General features: G+C 44.0%; 1 protein-coding gene across 1 annotated transcript in view; it reads right to left on the reverse strand.

Annotated features, from left to right (window-relative positions):
• The window catches only part of NPLOC4 (NPL4 homolog, ubiquitin recognition factor), a 104,588-nt gene that overhangs the window by 56,969 nt on the left and 27,756 nt on the right, over positions 1–19,863 (reverse strand). The window contains exons 9-12 of the mRNA XM_029599232.1: positions 4,137–4,223; positions 2,672–2,743; positions 2,370–2,496; positions 890–1,050 (exon numbers count right to left, since the gene is read on the reverse strand). Of these exons, the coding sequence (XP_029455092.1) occupies positions 890–1,050; positions 2,370–2,496; positions 2,672–2,743; positions 4,137–4,223 (447 nt within the window). The remainder of the gene's footprint in view (positions 1–889; positions 1,051–2,369; positions 2,497–2,671; positions 2,744–4,136; positions 4,224–19,863) is intronic.

Below are 19,863 nucleotides of genomic sequence, written 5' to 3' on the forward strand. Positions count from 1 at the left end.
TTTGCAGAAGGCAGGCTCAACCTGTCTCTCTAATAAGCTTAACATCTTTCTGGTGATATGGGCACATTTCCAGCATGAGGATGGGAGCTGCAGTGACTGGCAGCTTTATCAGAAGCATGGGTACAATGCCAGAAAGCCTTCAGGGTGACCTCTTGCTTCTCACTTGATGGACTTGTGGTGTCCAGACACGCAACAAAATGAACAAATCTTGATGAATGTGACACAGACTTGCCCAACACACCCTTCAGATGTGCTCCCCACACAGGCATATGAATGAGAGAAAGGACAGATCAGAATTTCTTCATAACCATTATCTGGTGTGGTCTATTCTGTCCTGGTTTCTCATCACTCAGTGCCAGGGATTTACCGTGCACGCCTCCAGGATTTCCTGTTACCCTCCTAACTACTTAGAGGCCTAGCACTACAGCGACCTCCCAAGTTACATCTCATACATCCAGAAGATTTGCTCTTAGTGACCCCAACCTGCAGGTCAGACCTTTTCTTCAGCTGGCTTAAGAAACAGAAAAAGAACCAAATTTTTATCTCTATGGAGTACTTCCCCCATAGATCAGAGCAGGCATTGTATGTTTGCCAAGTTTACTCCTAAACAACTACTATTGACTATAGTAGACATAGCAGAATTTCCACAGTCATGACTGTCAGTATTTGCAAGAGGCAGTAAATTCAGCCCTGCATACAATAACTGAATAATTAGCACTGCTGAAAGAAATTATAATCATTCTTCTTCTTGACAGGGCAAGTAGGTCCCCTGCCTTGAATACTGGGCTGTAAATCTAGGAAACATCTTCAGGCCAGGAAAGAGAAATCCCTTCTGTGTCCTCTTTATTGACCATAGCTAACCCTGCAGCACAGCAATCTCCTAGCTTACCTTATAGAAGACGTCAGGCACGTACTGCTCACTGCTGGACTCCTTAGCATAACCCAGCTCTGGCGCATCGCGGCACGGCAGCAAACACTCATCTCGCACCAGTGCCATACACTGATTGGAGACCTGATAACCCTCAAAGTGCACCTGGTTGTCTGGACCCCCTAGAACAGAGAGACACCTCATAAGTGGAAGGGAAGAGAACTTAAGAATCATCCCTTACAGGGCATCTCTTCCTTCAGTCACCCGGGCTCAGTTCCCACCCGAGTACAGACAAGCTTGAGGGTTAACCTTGCTTGAGGGCTGCACTAAATTTTCAAGCACAAACCCCCAGCATGGATGACTTGGTCTTTCACTCTTCCACAGTCTGTAAAATGAAGACCAAGCGTGAAATATCCAGTCTGGGAACAGTTTGGAGAGAGGCTCCATAAAAGCACCAATAAAATCATTAGAAAACGTTTCTTTACTATGATCACACAAAGAATAATAGTTAGTGTGGATGGGCAGGCTAGATAGAAACATGAGAACAGAAAAAGACCATTACCCATGTTTACTAAGAAGAGTCTAAGTTCAGAGAGGAACCCCACAATTTACCCAATAACACAGCCTGCAGTATCCAGGTGGGAGAGCGGGCGTTCGCCCATCTCCCGCGATTTTTACTGTATCGGCCCTTAATAAGTTACTCTCACTGTGAAACCAGTAATTGAACACAACTAAAGAGTCATTTTAACTCATAACATACATCAATCAGAGCTGGTAGTTAGAGCAGGCACGCTTGCAAACCAAATACGTTCAGCTGCACAAAGTAGCACCACACCCAAAAAGACCGCAAAACTATGTCACAATGAAATCTTATTTCTAGGTCGGTAGCCCAGACCTTGTCCTCTGAAATGAAGATATCAAGCTAAGGCAAACAATGCCAAAAAGCAAAACCAGAGAAACACACTAAGGGGACAGAGAAGGCACTGCCAAAGTTTAAATTAACACTTCCTCAATAAAATATGGTATTTCTTTAATTCTGTAAAAATAGCTTGTAATGGAAGATTAATTTATTAGGCAGATGTTGCTTCAAGTGGGCTATTTGACTGAATTATGACTATTCCAGTGGCTGAATTTCTAAAGACGCCATAAAAGCTAGTTTAACCTGGGGTTAAAAAGATACAAGTATGAGCCAGGAAAAGAAACCTAATTTTTAAACATCTGGGAAGTCATGCAAACCTGTTTTCAATAAACAGAGGCATAATCTGAGGAAAGCCCTCCCATCAATTTATACCATATGGTGGCAGAGTAGAACTTCAAACATTTTATGCCTGTGTCTCGAGAATACAAGATTCCTGCATGCAGGGACCATGTGTTTCACAGAAGTTTGTACACAGAGCCTTGCACAATCGTCCCATTTCCTGCACACACCAGCCGCGTGCCTTGTTCTGCCACGCAGACCGTCAGTGTGTCAGCCAGTCAAAAACTGGTATTTATTGTTTACCTGTGGCCACAACAGAAACAAACTTGGATCCAAATTGACCATCTGGAGACAGGCGGCACATGTTGGGATGCTTGTTCTGGAAATAGCCAGCAGTGATGCACTCCTCCGAGCTCAAAAAATAAGAGTCCTGGAGGAAAGGACAAAGGCAGAACGAGACAAAACATTTATGTTGTTTGTCTCCCACCCAATCTTACCAAACAAAACTCGTCATGTTTGATTTCAAAAGGTCAGCCATTTGAAAGAGATCGCTTCGCCCATAAGGTTATCCCAAGAATAGCACCGGTCAGTTGCAAGTTCCCTACCTTATTTCTGCTGTACCGGACAGTGCCTTTCCTTGTGTCTTCTGAGACTAGATCAGTAAATATCCAGCCAACCTTCAGAAAGCAAACAAACAAGCCTTGTATTTTTAGCCATGTCCAATGTCATCAGTACAACAGGTCCCTGAACTACCCGCTCCTCCCCACCAACCCCCAACCCACACACAAAGGCCTTGCTGCACTTGGGAGCACATGTTCCCAGCTTTCAACAGACACCACCACCACACTCAAACCAGTAAAGGAGCAAACTGAGGGTACAGCTCCACCTCTGCTCTCTGAATCTTTTACTGATATTCTTCAAGGCACAGAAAGGAACAGAAAAACAAACAAACTGGAAGTTTACACTTTCAAACAGTACTAGGACTAGAGGACGCTCCATATAATCGACAAGATTTAGAACAAGTTGCAGAATTTTAATGCACAGTAAAGCTGTGGAATTTGTTGGAGAATGTGGTCAAGGCTAGTAGTGTAGTCAAAGTTTTAAAAAGTTTTGGACAAGTTTCTAATAATTCATAAACAATTATTAGCCAGCTAGACTGGGATGTCTCCACTTCCTACTTCTGGGAGTGAGAGATGGAGAATGGAATTGCCAATTAGGATCTGCAGGGTTCTTTCAAGAGAAACAGACTGGCCACTGTCAAGAGACAAGATGCTGGGTTCAATGGACACTGGTCTGTCTCAGCACGGCACTTCTTATATTCTTAACTATTAAAGATACAGCAGCACTCCAGACTCTCCTCAGTGTCACTTTTCCTGTTTCTTTGCTCTGCTTATTCAATTCTTGGTTCTGTTCTCACCTCCACCTCCCAAACTTTGTTGACATTTTTGGTACCATTCAGTTTAATTTCAATGCCATAGTCCTGGCACTATTCCCAAACTTGTGCCAGGTTCTCAGGACAGGCAGCACAGCCAGTGGTCTGCCCTCCACACCACAGTCCTTACCAGAGAACAGAATGCAGCAAATTACTCTTCCACTGGGAAAACTGTCATTAAGACAGGGCCGCCAGCACAGTCACCAGACTCGTTTACTTTAAATGGATGGCTGCAGTCTGTTCCCTTTGGGCCTATGAATGTGTTTCTTGTGCGAGAGCACAGTGCACCAATGCCTGAACACCTGATCTCATGTCAATGGGCAATTTCTATCTTTGCTGAAGCTCTCGCATTGCAATCACCTGAAACATTAGAAATGCCTCAGAGGAACAGTGAGGGCTGTACTACAGTAGCACAAGGCTGTTCACGTGCCGGCAGCTTTGGAGGGGTTTTTATTTGCCTACAAGGATCTTTTATTATTTGAGTCATGAAACCAAGAATACAAATCCCAGTTGTAACCCAATAAGTGCAAACCCTGAGTGCTTATAGACAAAGGTTCTCACAAAAGGGTTGAATCACTCCTGTGTGTTATTTAATGTACAGGACGTATGCTGCTAAGCAACAGAATATGATCTATTACCTTTCTCAGTCCAAGTTTTCCAGCCATTTCATCCACAATTTCAGCTTTGGGATCATCCAGAAGCTCCAGGCTGTTTTGTGTGCCAATCTGGCATGCAAACATAAAACCATACATGAAGGAGGTAAAAAACACGATTCAAGTTTTAGCAGATTTGAGCTGCTTTCTGCACAGTGACACACACAATATCTGAAAAAAAACTGAATACGTGGAGCCAGCTATAAATGCTGGCTTTCTACACATCAAACAGGAGATGTGATCATCTTCAACAGAAGACGGCTTCATCTTAGGAAATCCTGCTCATGCACTGGTCAGGCAAATGCTAGCCCCTGGCAGCACAGAGGGCAATAATGGAATTTCACAAATGTATGTACTAGTGTATTACACAGACTCAATGTTTTCACATTGTGAAACTGCCAATAACATGCATATTAAAGTGTCAAATTTTTTAATGTGGAGAAAAAGACTTCATTTAGCATAGTGTCACATTCCATTGTTCAGAGTCTAGTTTCTCAGGCTATATATTTTGGTTTTGTTGCATGTTTCTGTTTCTAATATGTAGTCTCTTATTTCTATATTAGGTAAGGGTCGTTCTCTGTTTTGCCTGTGTGTGTGTGACTGAAGTGCAGTATTTCTGCTAGCATGTAGTTTTTCTGTAGTAGTCCAGAATGTTCCGTTATTCCAATAGGTGATGTGTTTATGTTCTAGGGCCTCTTGTAGTATTTGCAATGCTGCTTTTTCATAAGGTTGCTGTTATTTGAGTCCCGAGAGCCAGTGCTGTGACTGTATGGTATGGCAAAGTTCTAGATGTCTTTTTTTTTTTTTTTGCAGAAGTTTGTGTTACTTCACAAAATGTTTAGCAATGGAGGGATTTTTTTTTTTTTTTTTTTTTTTACACTGAGGTGACACCAGAATTTGAATTTTTTTTTTTCATTTTAGTTGTAATGTGAATTGTCATAACTCTGCTGTGCACCTGTTGTGATGATTGTTATTTTATTGTAATTATGATGATTTATTTAGTGAATTTTGTATACCGGCATTCATATTGATACATACCACGTCGGTTTACAACATAAATCAAATGTTAGTTACTACATTTGCGTATAAAAGAAGGGTAACTTTTAAAGGTTCATCTAAAGTTTCTGGCTTTCTGCAAAGAGGATTCATGAAAGAATACATTGTCTTTTGTTTTATTACATGATTAAGTGGATCTGTTTTTCTTTGTTTTTTCATGATATACATGTGAATTTATAAACTGCAATAAATATAAAATAAATGAAAACAGATTAATAAGGAATTTTTAATGTTGGTGAGTGCTGGACATAATTGAGGTAAAATGTTTTAAAGTTTCACGCATGATACATTATGGCTGTTGCAAACTACATAGAAAGCCACTGTAGGGCAGTAGATGGCATTATCAATAAGAATACAACTGGTCGGTCTCAGACCTGCATGCCTACAGCCCACCCATAAAATCAGTTCTGGCTACGCCATTGGATAAGACTAGAGATTATAACGATAACACACATTCAAGCAAATTTCAAAAGCCCTGCGCATGCCAAATGTGGGAGATATGTGCCCAAGTTGGGTCGGTGGGCGCCGAGCGGATTTTAAAAGCCACCCGAGGACACGCGTATCTCCCGCTGCGCGCACAAGGAAAAAAATAACTGCAATTACTGCCAATTAGAACTAGAAGAGCAATAAATGCAATTTGGCTACCATTTATACTAACATTACCACATGACTCAAAAAGTCTTTTCCTTAATCGTATAGATATCTAACAGATGATTTTTAATATACTTTATTAAGGACTTATTAAGATCTTTAATGTATTTTTATTTAAGAACTCCATTGGTGCAGGGAGGGAGGAATATAATGGAGGGGTGGTTTTGGGTTTTGGAGGGAGGAAGAGAATGTAGGGGTGGTTTTGAGAGAAGGGATGGGAGTTAAATGGACTAGGAAGAGAAAAATGAACATAAGAGTTTTACAAAAATATGCTGTATGTAATCAGATATATATATTGTAATGTTCATTATTGTATGTTTTTTTAAAAAATAAAAACAGATTTATCATAAGAACGTACTGGTTTGTAATAAACATACTGTCTGGAAAAAAAAAATAAAATAACTGCAAATGGGGTGGGGCAGGGCGTGGTCATGTTGGAGGAAGGCCAAAAGATGTGCATGTAAATACTTGTGCGCACAGGCACGCGCTGGGATCCCGTCGCTTAACTTTACTATTGCTATGGATGGTGAGTAAGTAACAAAAAATATCTAGGTTAGTCAGTGGGGTTTTAAGGGTTCAGGCTAAAGGGAGATAGGCAGGCTATTAACTTAGGGGGGGGGGGGGGTTTGAAGTTCTATCCCTGAATTGGGCAAATAGCATCGGCGCATGACCTTTATAAAATTCCCCACTTACACGGTAGAAGGCGCATTTGTGCGCGCGTCCATTTAAAATTGTGCTCACGTGTCGAGGCTATAACTTGCACACATACAAGTTATAAAATGGCCATGTCTCTGGATGCGAGTTGGCAAATAAATGCACGTGAGCACCCATGCGCTTGTTTAAAAGTTACTGTCAAAGTGTTTATGCGCTCATGTGACACTGTGCTAGATGAAGTCTCTTTCTCCACATTTAAAGATTTATGGCACTTTGATATGCATGTTTATTGGCAGTTTCATAATCTGAAAATATTGAGTGTGTTTTGTTCGTTTATTTCATTGAACGGATTTCCTCCATTATATTTTATGTATTAGTGCACTTACAATTACAACAGTGCCAAAATACTTTATATTATACCATCTATATCTATATATATGTATAAAAGGCTTGCATCATTCAGTAGGTGGTGATGGAGCAGTGTGTCGTGTGTTTATGGCCATCAGGTGGCACCTAGAGCAGTGGAAAGTGCAATGTGCAAAGCCAATGGGGTCGATTTTAAAAGCAGCGCGCACGTGGTTCCCGGCGCGCGCCGGCACACGCACATGGACGCGCTGATTTTATAACATGCGCGTGCCGGCACACGCACATGGACGCGCTGATTTTATAACATGCGCGTGCCGGCACACGCACATGGACGCGCTGATTTTATAACATGCGCGTGCCGGCACACGCACATGGACGCGCTGATTTTATAACATGCGTGTGCCGGCACACGCACATGGACGCGCTGATTTTATAACATGCGCACGCAGGCAGGTGCAAGTTATAAAATCCAATGGCTGCGCACATGTGCGGTGAATTTTTGCTAAATACGTGCGGCAACGCAATCAGGCCTCCCCCAGTTCCCTCTCAGTCTGCTCAGAGTTCTGGGAAAATATACCATTATGGACCCGCTTCATTGATGACGTATTTTTTGTCTGGAGGGGTACAATTGAGGCCCTGCAGGGATTTATGGCATGGTTGAATGTGCAAACATCACAGAGGAGCAAATACTGCACTCCAACTATAATATCCAAGACACCAAGGAGATGCAGAGATATAAAGTCAGTCCCAAACTTCAAAATTTGTATACACAAATGTTTAATTCATTAAATCGGCAACTCCATTGCTTAAGAGACACAAGAGTTTTTCAACACGGAGTCCCCAGACACGGACTCGTGTTTCGCCAAACGCGGCTGTGTCGGGGGTGGGGGGCGGGGGGAACAGTAATTTCTTTGCGGTATTCAAAGCTTTAAATCTTAGCATCTTGGCAGCATTTCAGGCAAGGAGAGCCACGTTTGGCGAAACACGGGTCCGTGTCGGGGGACTCCGTGTTGAAAAACTCTTGGGTCTTTTAAGCAATGGAGTTGCCGATTTAATGAATTAAACATTTGTGTATACAAATTTTGAAGTTTGGGACTGACTTTATATTTCTGCATCTCCTTGGTGACTTGGATGGTTGAATGTGCAAAATGATCATCTAAAATTTTCCTTTGAATTTGATCATCGACAGGTCACTTTTTTGGATATGACAGTTATGAAATGTGGTAAAAAGTTATCAACTACTATTCACACAAAGAAACAGTCTTTTACACTATCAGAGTTACCACCCTTTAAGTCTCTGGAACAACATACCTGTAAGGACAGTTCCTACGTTTAAGACGGCTTTGTGGGACAAAACAGGAATATCTGATAAGAGCAAAGCAGATGGAAAATAAATTCTTGGAGCGAGGTTACCCAAGGAAGATTGTACGTCGGGCTTACAAGAGAGGACTCTTTGCTAATCATGAATTGCTACTGAATAAGTAAGGTCGCCAAGATACCCAGCATTTGGTGTGTACACTGCCTTTTTCTAAATTTTCTGACCAAATTCAAAGGCTCATAAGAGATCATTGGTATGTTTTGCAGATACATAGAGGGCTTGAAGCTTTTCCAATTTTTGCTAAAACTAGGGGGAGGGGGGGGCCGAATTTGCGGGATAAATTAATGGTAACGATGCTGTGGATAAAGAAAAGTAATGAGCAGGATCCAGGACAATTTAGATGTGGCCATCGTGTGGTATGCCAAAATGTGCTGCAGCTTAAGGTTTTTCATCATTTAGTTAAAAAGTATCATTTGAAAGCACATTACACCTGTGAGACTACCCAGGTGGTATATGCAGTTTTGTGCCCCTGTCAAAAGATCTATGTTGGACAGATGAAATTAGCGATTAAGAGTAGAATTATTCAACACAAAAGTTGTATTAGGACAAAGCGTTTAGAGTCTCCATTGGGAAAGCACTGGCTTACACATAATCACACTGTAGATGACTTGCGATTTTTTTGTTATTCAACAGGTTTTCTTACCTAGAGGGGGAGATATTTCCCTGATGCTCTGTCGAGTAGAGCAGAAATTTATCTATCAGTTGTGTACGGTTACTCCTGCAGGTTTAAATGCCACAATAGAATAGGATGCATTCTTTTAGGGGATTGACAGCAAGGGGAGGGTGGAAGGTAGGGAACAATCTTTTGAATAAGGGGAGTGTGGGCAGTTGGAAAATTAAGGGCTGTGAGGTAAATTAGTGTGGAATTGATGGTTGTGGGAGAAGCATTTTGAGGATTGTGGAATTACCTTTTGGAGACTTAAAAGGGAAGACAAATTAGGAAGATCAAAGGATAAAAAGAACAATGTGGGCTCGGGAATGAGAGCTTATTTTGGTATGATGAATATTAAAATGTTTTGATGTGGAGGTAATGCATTTGACCTGACAGTGATAACAGAAGTAGCTGAAAAGTTGTTACAAGTTTCTGGGAGGTGAGGGTGAGTAATGATGAAATGAATGACAACTTGGTTTTGAGATCGATGCTTCTGTGAAGGGTGGTGGTTTTTTGGGTTTTGAAGTTCCCGGATAGGATAGGTGTAGTTACGCCGGTGATTGATGGAGATTTAGGACCCGGTTGGGATTAGGGGAGGTTATAGTCTACGGCACAGCCATGGCGTTTTCATGCCTTACTTTGAAGTTTGAAGCAGCCAGGAATGGCACCATGATTGTGGCGAAGGTGATGGCGTATAGAAGCACTATTGGGTAAGCTCTGTGCAATGGGGGTTTCTTTTTCTTTTAATACGGAGGTATCAGAAGTAATATGTTCTTATAAGTCCTTTTGATATGTTTTTCAATTTGTTGAGGTAGTGAACTACTGAGTAATGATTCGAGGAGAAGTGTAAATGGACCTTTGAAATGTGATAGTGAGTAACTTTTACCCGCGGAAAAATTCTATACGATGTAAGTTCGAATATTTTGAAAAGTGGATGTAGAGGGACCCTGCAAGAGCTGTGAGAGAGAGCTGTCTCACAGAAAAGAAGTTTGATTTCCTTCAAATTCTTTTTTTTTTTTTTTACATATAGAAATTAATCAATACTTGCTTGATCCTGGAAACAATCAGAAGGAGAAAGAAAAATCACCACAGTGTGGAAAACAGAGAAAGCTAGGGAACCACAGGTTCAACTGCCTGCCTCTTCTGGGAGACAGAGAAATACTGAAGGGACGCAAGGTGAGCATTGTCTCCCTCTGCTGGACAGGAGGCTCAACCCACTGTCTGGACCGATCCGGGTACATACAGGGAAAGTGGATGTAGAGACTATGGGATTGCATGCATAAAGGAATTGAGGTTATATAATGTGTTTCTATTTTGAAGATTAAATAAGTCCAGATTCCCCCTGATGAAGCCAAGTGGATGGTGAAACATTGAGGCCTCTGTGTTGGGGTATGCCAGCCTATGACGATCTAATACACAGTTGCGAGAGTATGGACTTGCGATAAGGGGAAGGTTTCAGCCCTTGAAGATATATTATAACTGAGAAACACGGATAATATGGAGAACATTGGGGTGTGACAAGAATATTGGGGTGACTTTACCAGTATATGTTGCAATGGTTGAAATATAAGAAGGTTGGGTCTTGGAAATAATTTAGTGGGGATATACTGTAATGTGATTTTAGTAATGTGTATGTGAAGTGAATGGAAAAAATATTTCTAGGAGGAAGAGAATTCGGTCTAATTATCTGTATTTTTTTTTTTTTTTTAACACACACACACCCCCCTGATAATTTTCTTTCCTTCATTACTGTTAGACCATTTACCATTCATCATATATAAGATTTTTCGCTCCACATGTGACAGAGACAGAGGACATGCCTCTTATGACCTCACTTTGGGCTCTACGGAGGCATGTCCCAGAGATCTAGTTAGTTGCTTACTGCCATAGCACTGGTACTACTAGAATCCCCCCCACACACCTGTTGCAAAATGTCATAAATCTCACAAGATTGTTCTGAGTGAGAAAAGAGGTACTACCACCACCAGAGAGACTAGAATACCCTCAGGAGATAAGAGTGTACCTCATACTTGTACCCTGTGTTCCTGGGTGGGTTCTGTACTGGTCTAGCAGGACTCTAGACCAGTCATCACATACGGGCCGATACAGTAAAAGTCGTGGGAGAGCCGACGAGCGCCTGCACAGGCCAGTGTCCTGGGCGTGCGATTCAGTATCGGCCCGTATGCAAATTAGGGCCCGCGGTAAAAGGGGGCACTAGGGACACCAGTGCATCCCTAGCGCCTCCTTTTTGACAGAAGCAGTGGCTGTCAGCGGGTTTGACAGCCGACGCTCAATTTTACCGGCATCTGTTCTCGAACCAGCTGACAACCACGGGTTCGGAAAATGGACGCTGGCAAAATTGAGCGTCCGTCTTCCAACCCGCGAGCTGATTTTTAATTTTTTTTATTTTTTTTTTATTTTTGGGGCCTCAGACTTAATATTGCTATGATATTAAGTCAGAGGGTGTACGGAAAAGCAGTTTTTTTTTGCTTTTCTGTTCACTTTCCCGGTGCCGGCCGAAATCAAAGGCAGGAGTTACTTTCTGTATCGCGCGGGAATGACTAATAGGCCCATCAACATGCATTTGCATGTTGCGGGCGCTATTAGTTTCGGAGGGGTTGGCCACGTGTTTTCCACGCGCTATTACCCCTTACTGTATCAGGGGTAAAAATAGCGCGTCGAAAACGCATGGCCAAACGGGGGCTAACAGTGCGCTCAGCCTGAGAGCACTTTACTGCATCGGCCCAGTAGGGAGTTGCAAAAGCTATTCCTTGCTGGGGCGGGAGGAAGACAGGGCTGTCTTAATGACCCCCCACTCCAAAGGCAGCACAAGCCTTGGCCTGTGTCCAACCTGTAATGTTTAACAAAGGAGTGCAAGGATGACCAGGCGGCTGCCTTGCAAATCTCTTCGAGAGGCCCAAGCTGCCTCTGCCCAAGATGATACCTGCGTTATTACAGAATGAGCCCAAAGTGCTGCTGGGGGCTATTTACCTGAGAGTAGGTAAGCAGATGTGACTGCCTCCTTGATCCATCTCACAATTTAATCCATAGGGAAACACAGTAAGAAGATAACAGATCCACTGTTGTTCACCCAGAGACTGAATGGAGTGTGTGGCTTTAGTTTTAACTGCACATTTCAATGTAATGTTGCCTTTGCATTTTTTATAAATGTATACTACAACAGTACTGGCGCGAAGTGTTATGTTTAAAAACCTCTGTGTCCCACACAGTGACAGAGACCAAACTGCAGTGGTCTGCTGAAGTTGTGCTCCTGATGAAGTGGATATACACCATTTGAGAGCTGGACTTTAAAAACGTCCGACAATGGAAGCAATGCTATTTGTATTTTCAATTGGAAAATGAAAAATGAGAACATAACGTCACATTAGTGTGTACCTATGATTACAATTTCGCAAGCAAAATAAGACTGAAAGTCTGTAGCCTGAACAGGCTGTGATAATATTAGCCTTATGCTACTTTTATGAAGATCCTCTCTCTCTTCAAATACTTAATATACCGTGTTGTTAAATTGCTGCATATTACATGAAGAAATCTGATGCTTTTGAAATGCTGCATTTCAAGGGTTATATCTGCGCCAATTTCAGAAGAGTTGGGATTCAAGACTCCTCCACCCTGCGCGGCTTTTATCTTCACGAAGCCTCAGGGTTTTTGAGTCCCCCAAATCTTTGACTAGCTTTTCTAAATCTTTCCCAAAGAGGAGACCGCCTTTGAATGGCACGTTATACAGGCAAGACGTTGTTGCCAGGTCTGCTGCCCAACTGCGCAGCCACAACAGTCTCCTGACCACTGTTCCTGAGGCCAGGGCCCTGGAGGACATCCTCACCAGGTCGTACATATTGTCAGCCAGGGACGCTATAGTTGATTCCAGACAGGATGATTCTGGGCCCCACCTCAATACAGCTCAGGCCACATAGCCTCAGCAAGTGGTTAAGGGTAGTCCTGGGGGAATTCTGCGCTACTGCGGAGCGCAGAATTTCCCCTGTGCACAATTGTGTGCCGTGAACGGAGTGTGCTCCGCTCGCGACGAAAAGGAAGGCCCCGATGAGCGTGAACGTGTGTGTGTGAGAGAGGGGAGGGGTGAGAGAAAGAGAGCCCGGGGGGAAGGATGCTTGAGTGTGGGTGCCAGAGAGAGGGAGCCTATACGAGGAGATTGTGAAGGAATGTGTATATGTGTGAGAGATTGGGAGCGTGTGTGTATGAAAAAGGGATCGTGTGTATGTGAGGGTGCTAGCATGTGTGAAGGGATTGTGTATTTGTGAGACAGGACCTGTGTGAAGGGGTGCATGAGAGAGAGAGAGAGAGAGAGAGAGAAAGAGACAGCCTGTGTGAGGATGTATGTGTGAGAGAAAGGGAGCTTGTGTGGAGAGAGAGGGACCCTGTATGAGGGGATGTGTGTGTGTGAGAGAGAGAGTGAGAGAGCCTGTATGAGGATATATGTATGTGTACTAGAAAGAGGGAGCATGTGTGTGAATGAGGGAGGGACAGAGGAAGCCTTGTGAGGGGCAGTACTGAGAACAGGGTCAAAGTCTGGGACTGGTGATAGAGTGGAAGGGGTTGAGCCTAGATGTGGAGGGGAGAGATACTGGCAGGTGGAAGAGCTGGGGCCTGAGAGGGCAAAGTGGCCAGGGGAGTAAGGGGAGAGAGAGTGGAAGGGGCACTGTTACCGTGAATTTCTAGGGAAATTCTGCTCAAAATATTTACAATTCTGCATCTGTAGGTAATAACTTTTTTCTGTATTAATTTAAAATGTAATTACTTAAAGACTGTCATGTAGATTGTGTTATTTTGACCAAAACAAATTTTGCAGAATTTTAAGTTTTTGTGAGCAGAATTCCCCCAGGAGTAGTTAAGGGTAATAACCGCCATACCATCAAGTTACTCCATGCACTCTTTTCTTCATGTAAGTTGTAATTCTCTAAGTTACCTTGTAAAATAAGCTACCCATGTCTTATTTGCCTTTACAGTTATATGTAAACTGATGTGATATCTCGATCGAATGTTGGTATATAAAAACAAATAAATAATAAACAAACATCCTTTAGCGTTCCACAGTACTTATCTCATGCCCTTTTGAATTCTTTCACTGTTTTGGCTTTCACCACCTCCTCTGGAAGGGCATTCCAGGGATCCACTACCTGCTCCGTGAAGAAATATTTTCTGACACTGGTTCTAAGGCGTCCTCCTTGCAGTTTCATTTTGTGACCCCTAGTTCAAATAATTTCTTTCCAACGGAAAAGGTTTGACATTTGCACATCATTAAAACCTTTTAGGCATCTGAAGGTCTGTATCATAACACCCCTGCGCCTCCTCTCTTCCAGGGTATACATATTCATATCCTTCAGTCTCTCCTCATAGGTTTTCTGGTACTGACCCCACACCATTTAGGTAGCCCTTCTCTGGACCACTTCCATCCTCTCTCTATCCCTTTTGAGATAAGGGCTCCAGAACTGAACACAATACTCCAGGTGAAGCCTCACCAAGGACCTGTATAAGGGCATCACCACCTCCATTTTTACTGGTTATTCCTCTCTATGCAGCCGGGCATTCTTCTGGCTTTAAATATTGCCTTGTCACATTGCATCACCATCTTCAGATCGCCAGAAACTATCACCCCAAGATCCCGCTCTTGGTCCATGCACATCAGCCTCCCCCCCCCCCCAAATCTCATGCAGCTCTTTTGGATTACCACATCCCAGATGCATGACTCTGCACTTCTTGGCATTGAATCCCAGCTGCCAAATCTTCAATCACTCCTCAAGCCTTCATAAATCACTTTTCATTCTCTCTACTCCTTCAGGCATGACCACTCTGTTGCAGATCTTGGTATCATCTGCAAAGAGACAAACTTTACCTTGTATCCCTTCCACAATATTGCTCACTGAATACCGATCCCTGCGGCACTCCATTAAAATGGCTCTCTCTTCAGAGTAGGTTCCATTTACCATAATACGCTGTCTCCGGTCAGTCAACCAGTTTGTAACCCACTCCACCACCTTGGTGCTCATGCCGAAGTTTCTCATTTTGTTCACAAGCCTCCTATGTAGAACTGTAGCAAAAGCTTTGCTGAAATCCAAATAGATGACACTGAGTGCACTTCCTTGATCCAATTCTCTAGTCACCCAATCAAAAAAATTAATCAGTCTGTCTGACAGGACCTTTCTCTGGTACATCCATGCTGCCTCGGGTCCAGCAACTTATCGGATTGTAGATAGTTCAGTATCCTCTCTTTCAGCATCATCTTCATTAATTTTTCCACCACTGAAGTGAGGCTAACATAAGAAAATGCCATACTGGGTCAGACCAAGTGTCCATAAAGCCCAACATCCTGTTTCCAACATTGGCCAATCCAGGCTATAAGTACCTGGCAAGTACCCAAAACCTATCCCATGCTACTGATGCTCATAATAGCAGTGGCTATTTTCTACGTCAATTTGATTAATAGCAGGTAACCGGCCTGTAGTTTCCAGCCTCCTCTTGCTACCACTCTTATGAAGCGGGACCACAACTACTCTTCTCCAATCTCTCGGTACCACTCCCGTTTCGAGGAATCTATTGAATCTATTGAACAGGTCATTTAGCGGACCTGTCAGGACATCTCCGAGTTCTCGTAGTATCCTGGGATGTACCTCATCTGGTCCCATGAACTTGTCCACATTCAGCGTTCCTAGCTCTTCCCATACATACTCTTCTGTAAACACAATTTCTCTAAACGTTGCTTCATCTGGCGCCCAAACATCCAGGCGGTAATGCTTGGTAAAAGTGTGCAAGGAAGATCACATCGCTAGCCAACAAATCTCCTATGGAGATACCAGCTGACACTCCACCCAGAAGGCTGCCTGCACTCTAGTAGAATGCACCCACAACCCCTCTGGAACCGATCGACCTTTACAAAGAGAGGCTGAAATAATTGCCTCCTTCAAACATCATGCAATCGTGTTCTTAGTCGCTTTATATCCCTTCTTTGCTCCACTGAATAAAACAAGGAGATAATCCGACCTCCAAAAGTTATTGTTGCAATATCTTAAGGTCACTAGAGATCAACGAACATCCAATAAGTGAATTTCCTTTGCATGATATGCCGTCAGGTGTGGGAAGGCTGGTAATTCCACTGTCCGGTTGAGATTAAATGAGGACACAACCTTCGGCAAAAAGAAAGGAACAGTACGCAGCGAAACTCGTCGTCCGAAATCTGTAGAAAAGGATCTTGGCACGACAAAACTTGAAGCTCCGAAATACATCTAGCCGAACAAATCGCCACTAAGGAAACGGTTTTCAAGGTGAAGTCCTTCAAAAAGTCCCTTCTCAGCAGTTCAAAAGGAGGTCCACAAAGCATTTGAAGAACCAGATTAAGGTTCCACGAAGAATACATGCTACAAACCAGTGGTTGCAAGTGCTTTGCCCCTTTAAGAAAACACAAGATGTCCGGTTGAGACATCAATAGTCTCCCCTGAAGCTTTCCTCAAAAACAGCCTAAGGCTGCTACCTGAAATCAGAGCGAATTATAGGCCAACTCTTTGCTAAGCCATCCTGCAAAAATTCCAAGATCTGGGAAATGTCCACCTGCAAAGGATCAAGATCATAGTCCCTACTCCAAGATTCAAACACTCTCCACACTCTGATATACACCAGAGAAGTGGATGGTCTCCTAGACTGAAGCTAAGTAGCAATTCCTGACTCTGAATACCTTTCAAGCAAAAGTGTCACCTCTCAAAAGCCAGTCCACTAGTCAAAAGTGATCTGCCTGACGAAACAATCCCTGCAGATATCCTAACCGGATGGGACTGGTCCACTGCCCACTGAACCAGTCTGCAAACCATGGACACAGCAACTCCAGCGTCACGAGAATCACGCTTCCTGGATGTTGTTAACACTCTGCCTATGAGAGGCCATAGGGGAAACATGTGTAGCAGAAGCCTTGTCGGCCAAGGTTGAACCAGAGCATCAATTCCTTTGGAGCCGAACTCCCTCCTGCGGCTGAAAAACCAGTCCGCATTGGCATTTTGAGTTGCCATGAGATCAAATTGGGGCTTGCATCACCTGCCCTGAATGAGGGCAAAGGCCTTCGCTGACAACTCCCATTCCCCAGAATCCAGCTGCTGCCTGCTGAGATAGTGGACAATGTGCAATCAGACTATGGCTACATGAGAAGCTGCTATCCCTGCTAGATGTTTCTCCATCCAGACAAAGAGCTCCTGAGCCACTAGCAGACTCCTTGTCCCGCCCTGAAGATTGATGTATGCCGCTGTTGTCACACTGAACACTCACACAACACACCCCCGGAATCCGTGGGAGAAAGGCAAGCAACACCCTGCAACCGGCCCTTGTTTCCAACCGATTGATCGACCAGGATGCTTCCATTGACTGCCCTTGAACCACCTGCCCTTAACACAATTCTCCCCAACCTCTGAGGCTGGCATCTGTGATCACTACCACCTAGTCCGGGACCTCCAGGTCTACTCCTTTCTCCAACCTGGGACATGACAGCCACAATGAGAGACTGGACCTGGATTCCCTCTGAAATGGTAAAGGTAGTTCAAACTCCTCCAACAACGGATTCCAATGGAACAAAAGAGCCCGCTGGAGAGGCTGCACGTGAGCAAACACCTATGAGACCAACTCCAGCATAGATACCATAGAACCCAGAACCTGTAAATAATCCCAGACTCTGGGTATCGAAGGATGCAGCAGATGAAGCACTTGAGCCTGCAACGTGACCAACCTCTCAGAGGTAAGGAACACCTTGCCTAATCTGGTATCGACCTGCGTCCCCAGATACTCCAATGAATGGGCCGGCTCCAGGTGGCTCTCTGCTAGGTTTATCACCCAACCCAGGGACCTCAAGCACTCCATGATGCATCAAATCAAATGGCAACATGCCATCTCCGACTTCACCTGGATAAGCCAATCATCTGGGTACAGATGTACCAGGATTCCTTTTTGAGGGCCTCCACCATCACTTTTGTGAAAGTCCTTGGTGCTGTCGTCAACCAGAAGGGAAGTGCTTGAAGCTGAAAATACTCTCCTAGCACCATGAATCGCAGAAATGTTTGATGGTCTTATCAAATGGGAATATGTAGGTATGCCTCCGTAAGATCCAACGATGCAAGAAACTCTCCTTTGCAAACCGCTATCACCATCTGCAGCATCTCTATATGAAAGAGTGACACCCGCAGTGCTGCACTGACCTTCTGCAAATCGAGAACAGGCCGAAAAGTGCATTCCTTCTTGAACCACAAAGTAAACTGAATATCTTCCTAGCCCTTGTTCCCTTAGGGGAACCAGGACAATGGCCTCTAGTTGCTGCAGCCGAAGCAATGTGTCCTGTACTGCTGCCCACTTGGTGCAAGACGCACAACGGGACACCACATAGGCCTCTCTAATCGGGCATGAAAATTCTAAGGCGTAGCCTTCTCTTATTACTGCCAGAACCCATTGATCGGACATGATCTTGGTCCATTCTTTGTAAAAGATGGCTAGTCTCCTTCCGAAAGCTTCCAGGGAAGAGTGCGATTGCCCTCCTTCATTGGGAGAGAAAGATCCCTTCTCCACCGCATCCTCATCTGGTTCCCCTGACCCTTCTATACCATCTACAGGGTATTGTTCCACTAGAGACAGCAGGGGAGGGGAGTCCCTGAACTCCCTAGCAACAACATGCCTCCTGCCACGTGCAGGCAACATGGTCCCTGTCTCCTCCAACCTCCCCGGTGTCTGAAGAACACATGTGGCAACTGCTTCCTGAGACCTCCACGGAGGTCCCTTCCCTTTTGGAAGCATAGTTGGCGTGATTTCTTCACCTCACAGGCCCGACACTTTTCCTGTGCTGCACAGGAGGTGCCATGCTTTTGCCACGGCCCGCAGCAAAAATAACCTCCCGAGTGCTGCGATACTACTGCTGGCGCTGTCCCAGACCCCCGGTACTGCAGGTGAGTGGCATGCATCTCCTCTCACCCTCAGCAACAGCCTTAACACTGCGACACAGCCAACCGATCAGCCCTGATCTCAACCAATCTTTTTCTTTTTTTTTTTTTTTTTTTTTTTTTTTTTAAAGTAACAGCATCCAAGCAGCCCCAAGAAAAGAAAAATTGGTTCTTACCTGCTAATTTTCGTTCCTGAAATACCACAGATCAGCCCAGACTAGTAGGTTTTGTATCACTACCAGCAGATGGAGGCAGAGAACTAAAAACTTTGAGGCACTGCTAGGTAACTGAGTGCCACCTGCAATCCCTCAGTATTAACTGTACCCAAGCCAACGAGAGTAACAGCTCAACAACCCCCTAAATGAGGGTGAACGCCAAACCCAAAGGTTGGAGCACCCCAAACTGAAAAACCACAAATCAACCTAAGGGGCTAACCACAACCTGGCAAACTTCTTTAGGTTCTGTATATATACATCCTGACAATTCTTCCCAGTAAGCATGCTAGAACATGGACTTGCTGTAACAGTGTTGAGAACATTAAGGGGGCTGGATCTCTGGACTGTACTATGGTACTTCAGGAATGAAAATTAGCAGGTAAGAACCAATTTTCCTTTCCTGTTCATACCCCAGATCAGTCCAGACAAATGGGATGTACCAAAGCACCCCTATAATGGGTCGGCCTACAAAAAATCCCCTCTCAACACTCTTTCGTCAAAGGCTGGCTCTCCTGGAGCCTGAACATCTAAACGGTAATAACAAGATAAAAGTGTGAAGAGAAGACCACGTCACTGCTCTACAAATCTCTTGCAGGGACACTAACTGACATTCGGCCCCTGCCTGCCCACTAATGAAGTGTGCACACAACCCATTTGGAATTCTTCTCCCCTTACAAAGATAGGCCTTAAGAAAAGCTTTCTTCAGCCAACACACTATCATGCCCTTGGAGCATTGCATCCTTTTCTGGCATCACGAAATAATACAAATGATCCAACGCCAAAAACTGTTTGTGACCTTTGC

Source organism: Rhinatrema bivittatum, chromosome 4 (genome assembly GCF_901001135.1).
Source record: "Rhinatrema bivittatum chromosome 4, aRhiBiv1.1, whole genome shotgun sequence".
In the NCBI taxonomy this organism is placed as follows: Eukaryota; Metazoa; Chordata; class Amphibia; order Gymnophiona; family Rhinatrematidae; genus Rhinatrema; species Rhinatrema bivittatum.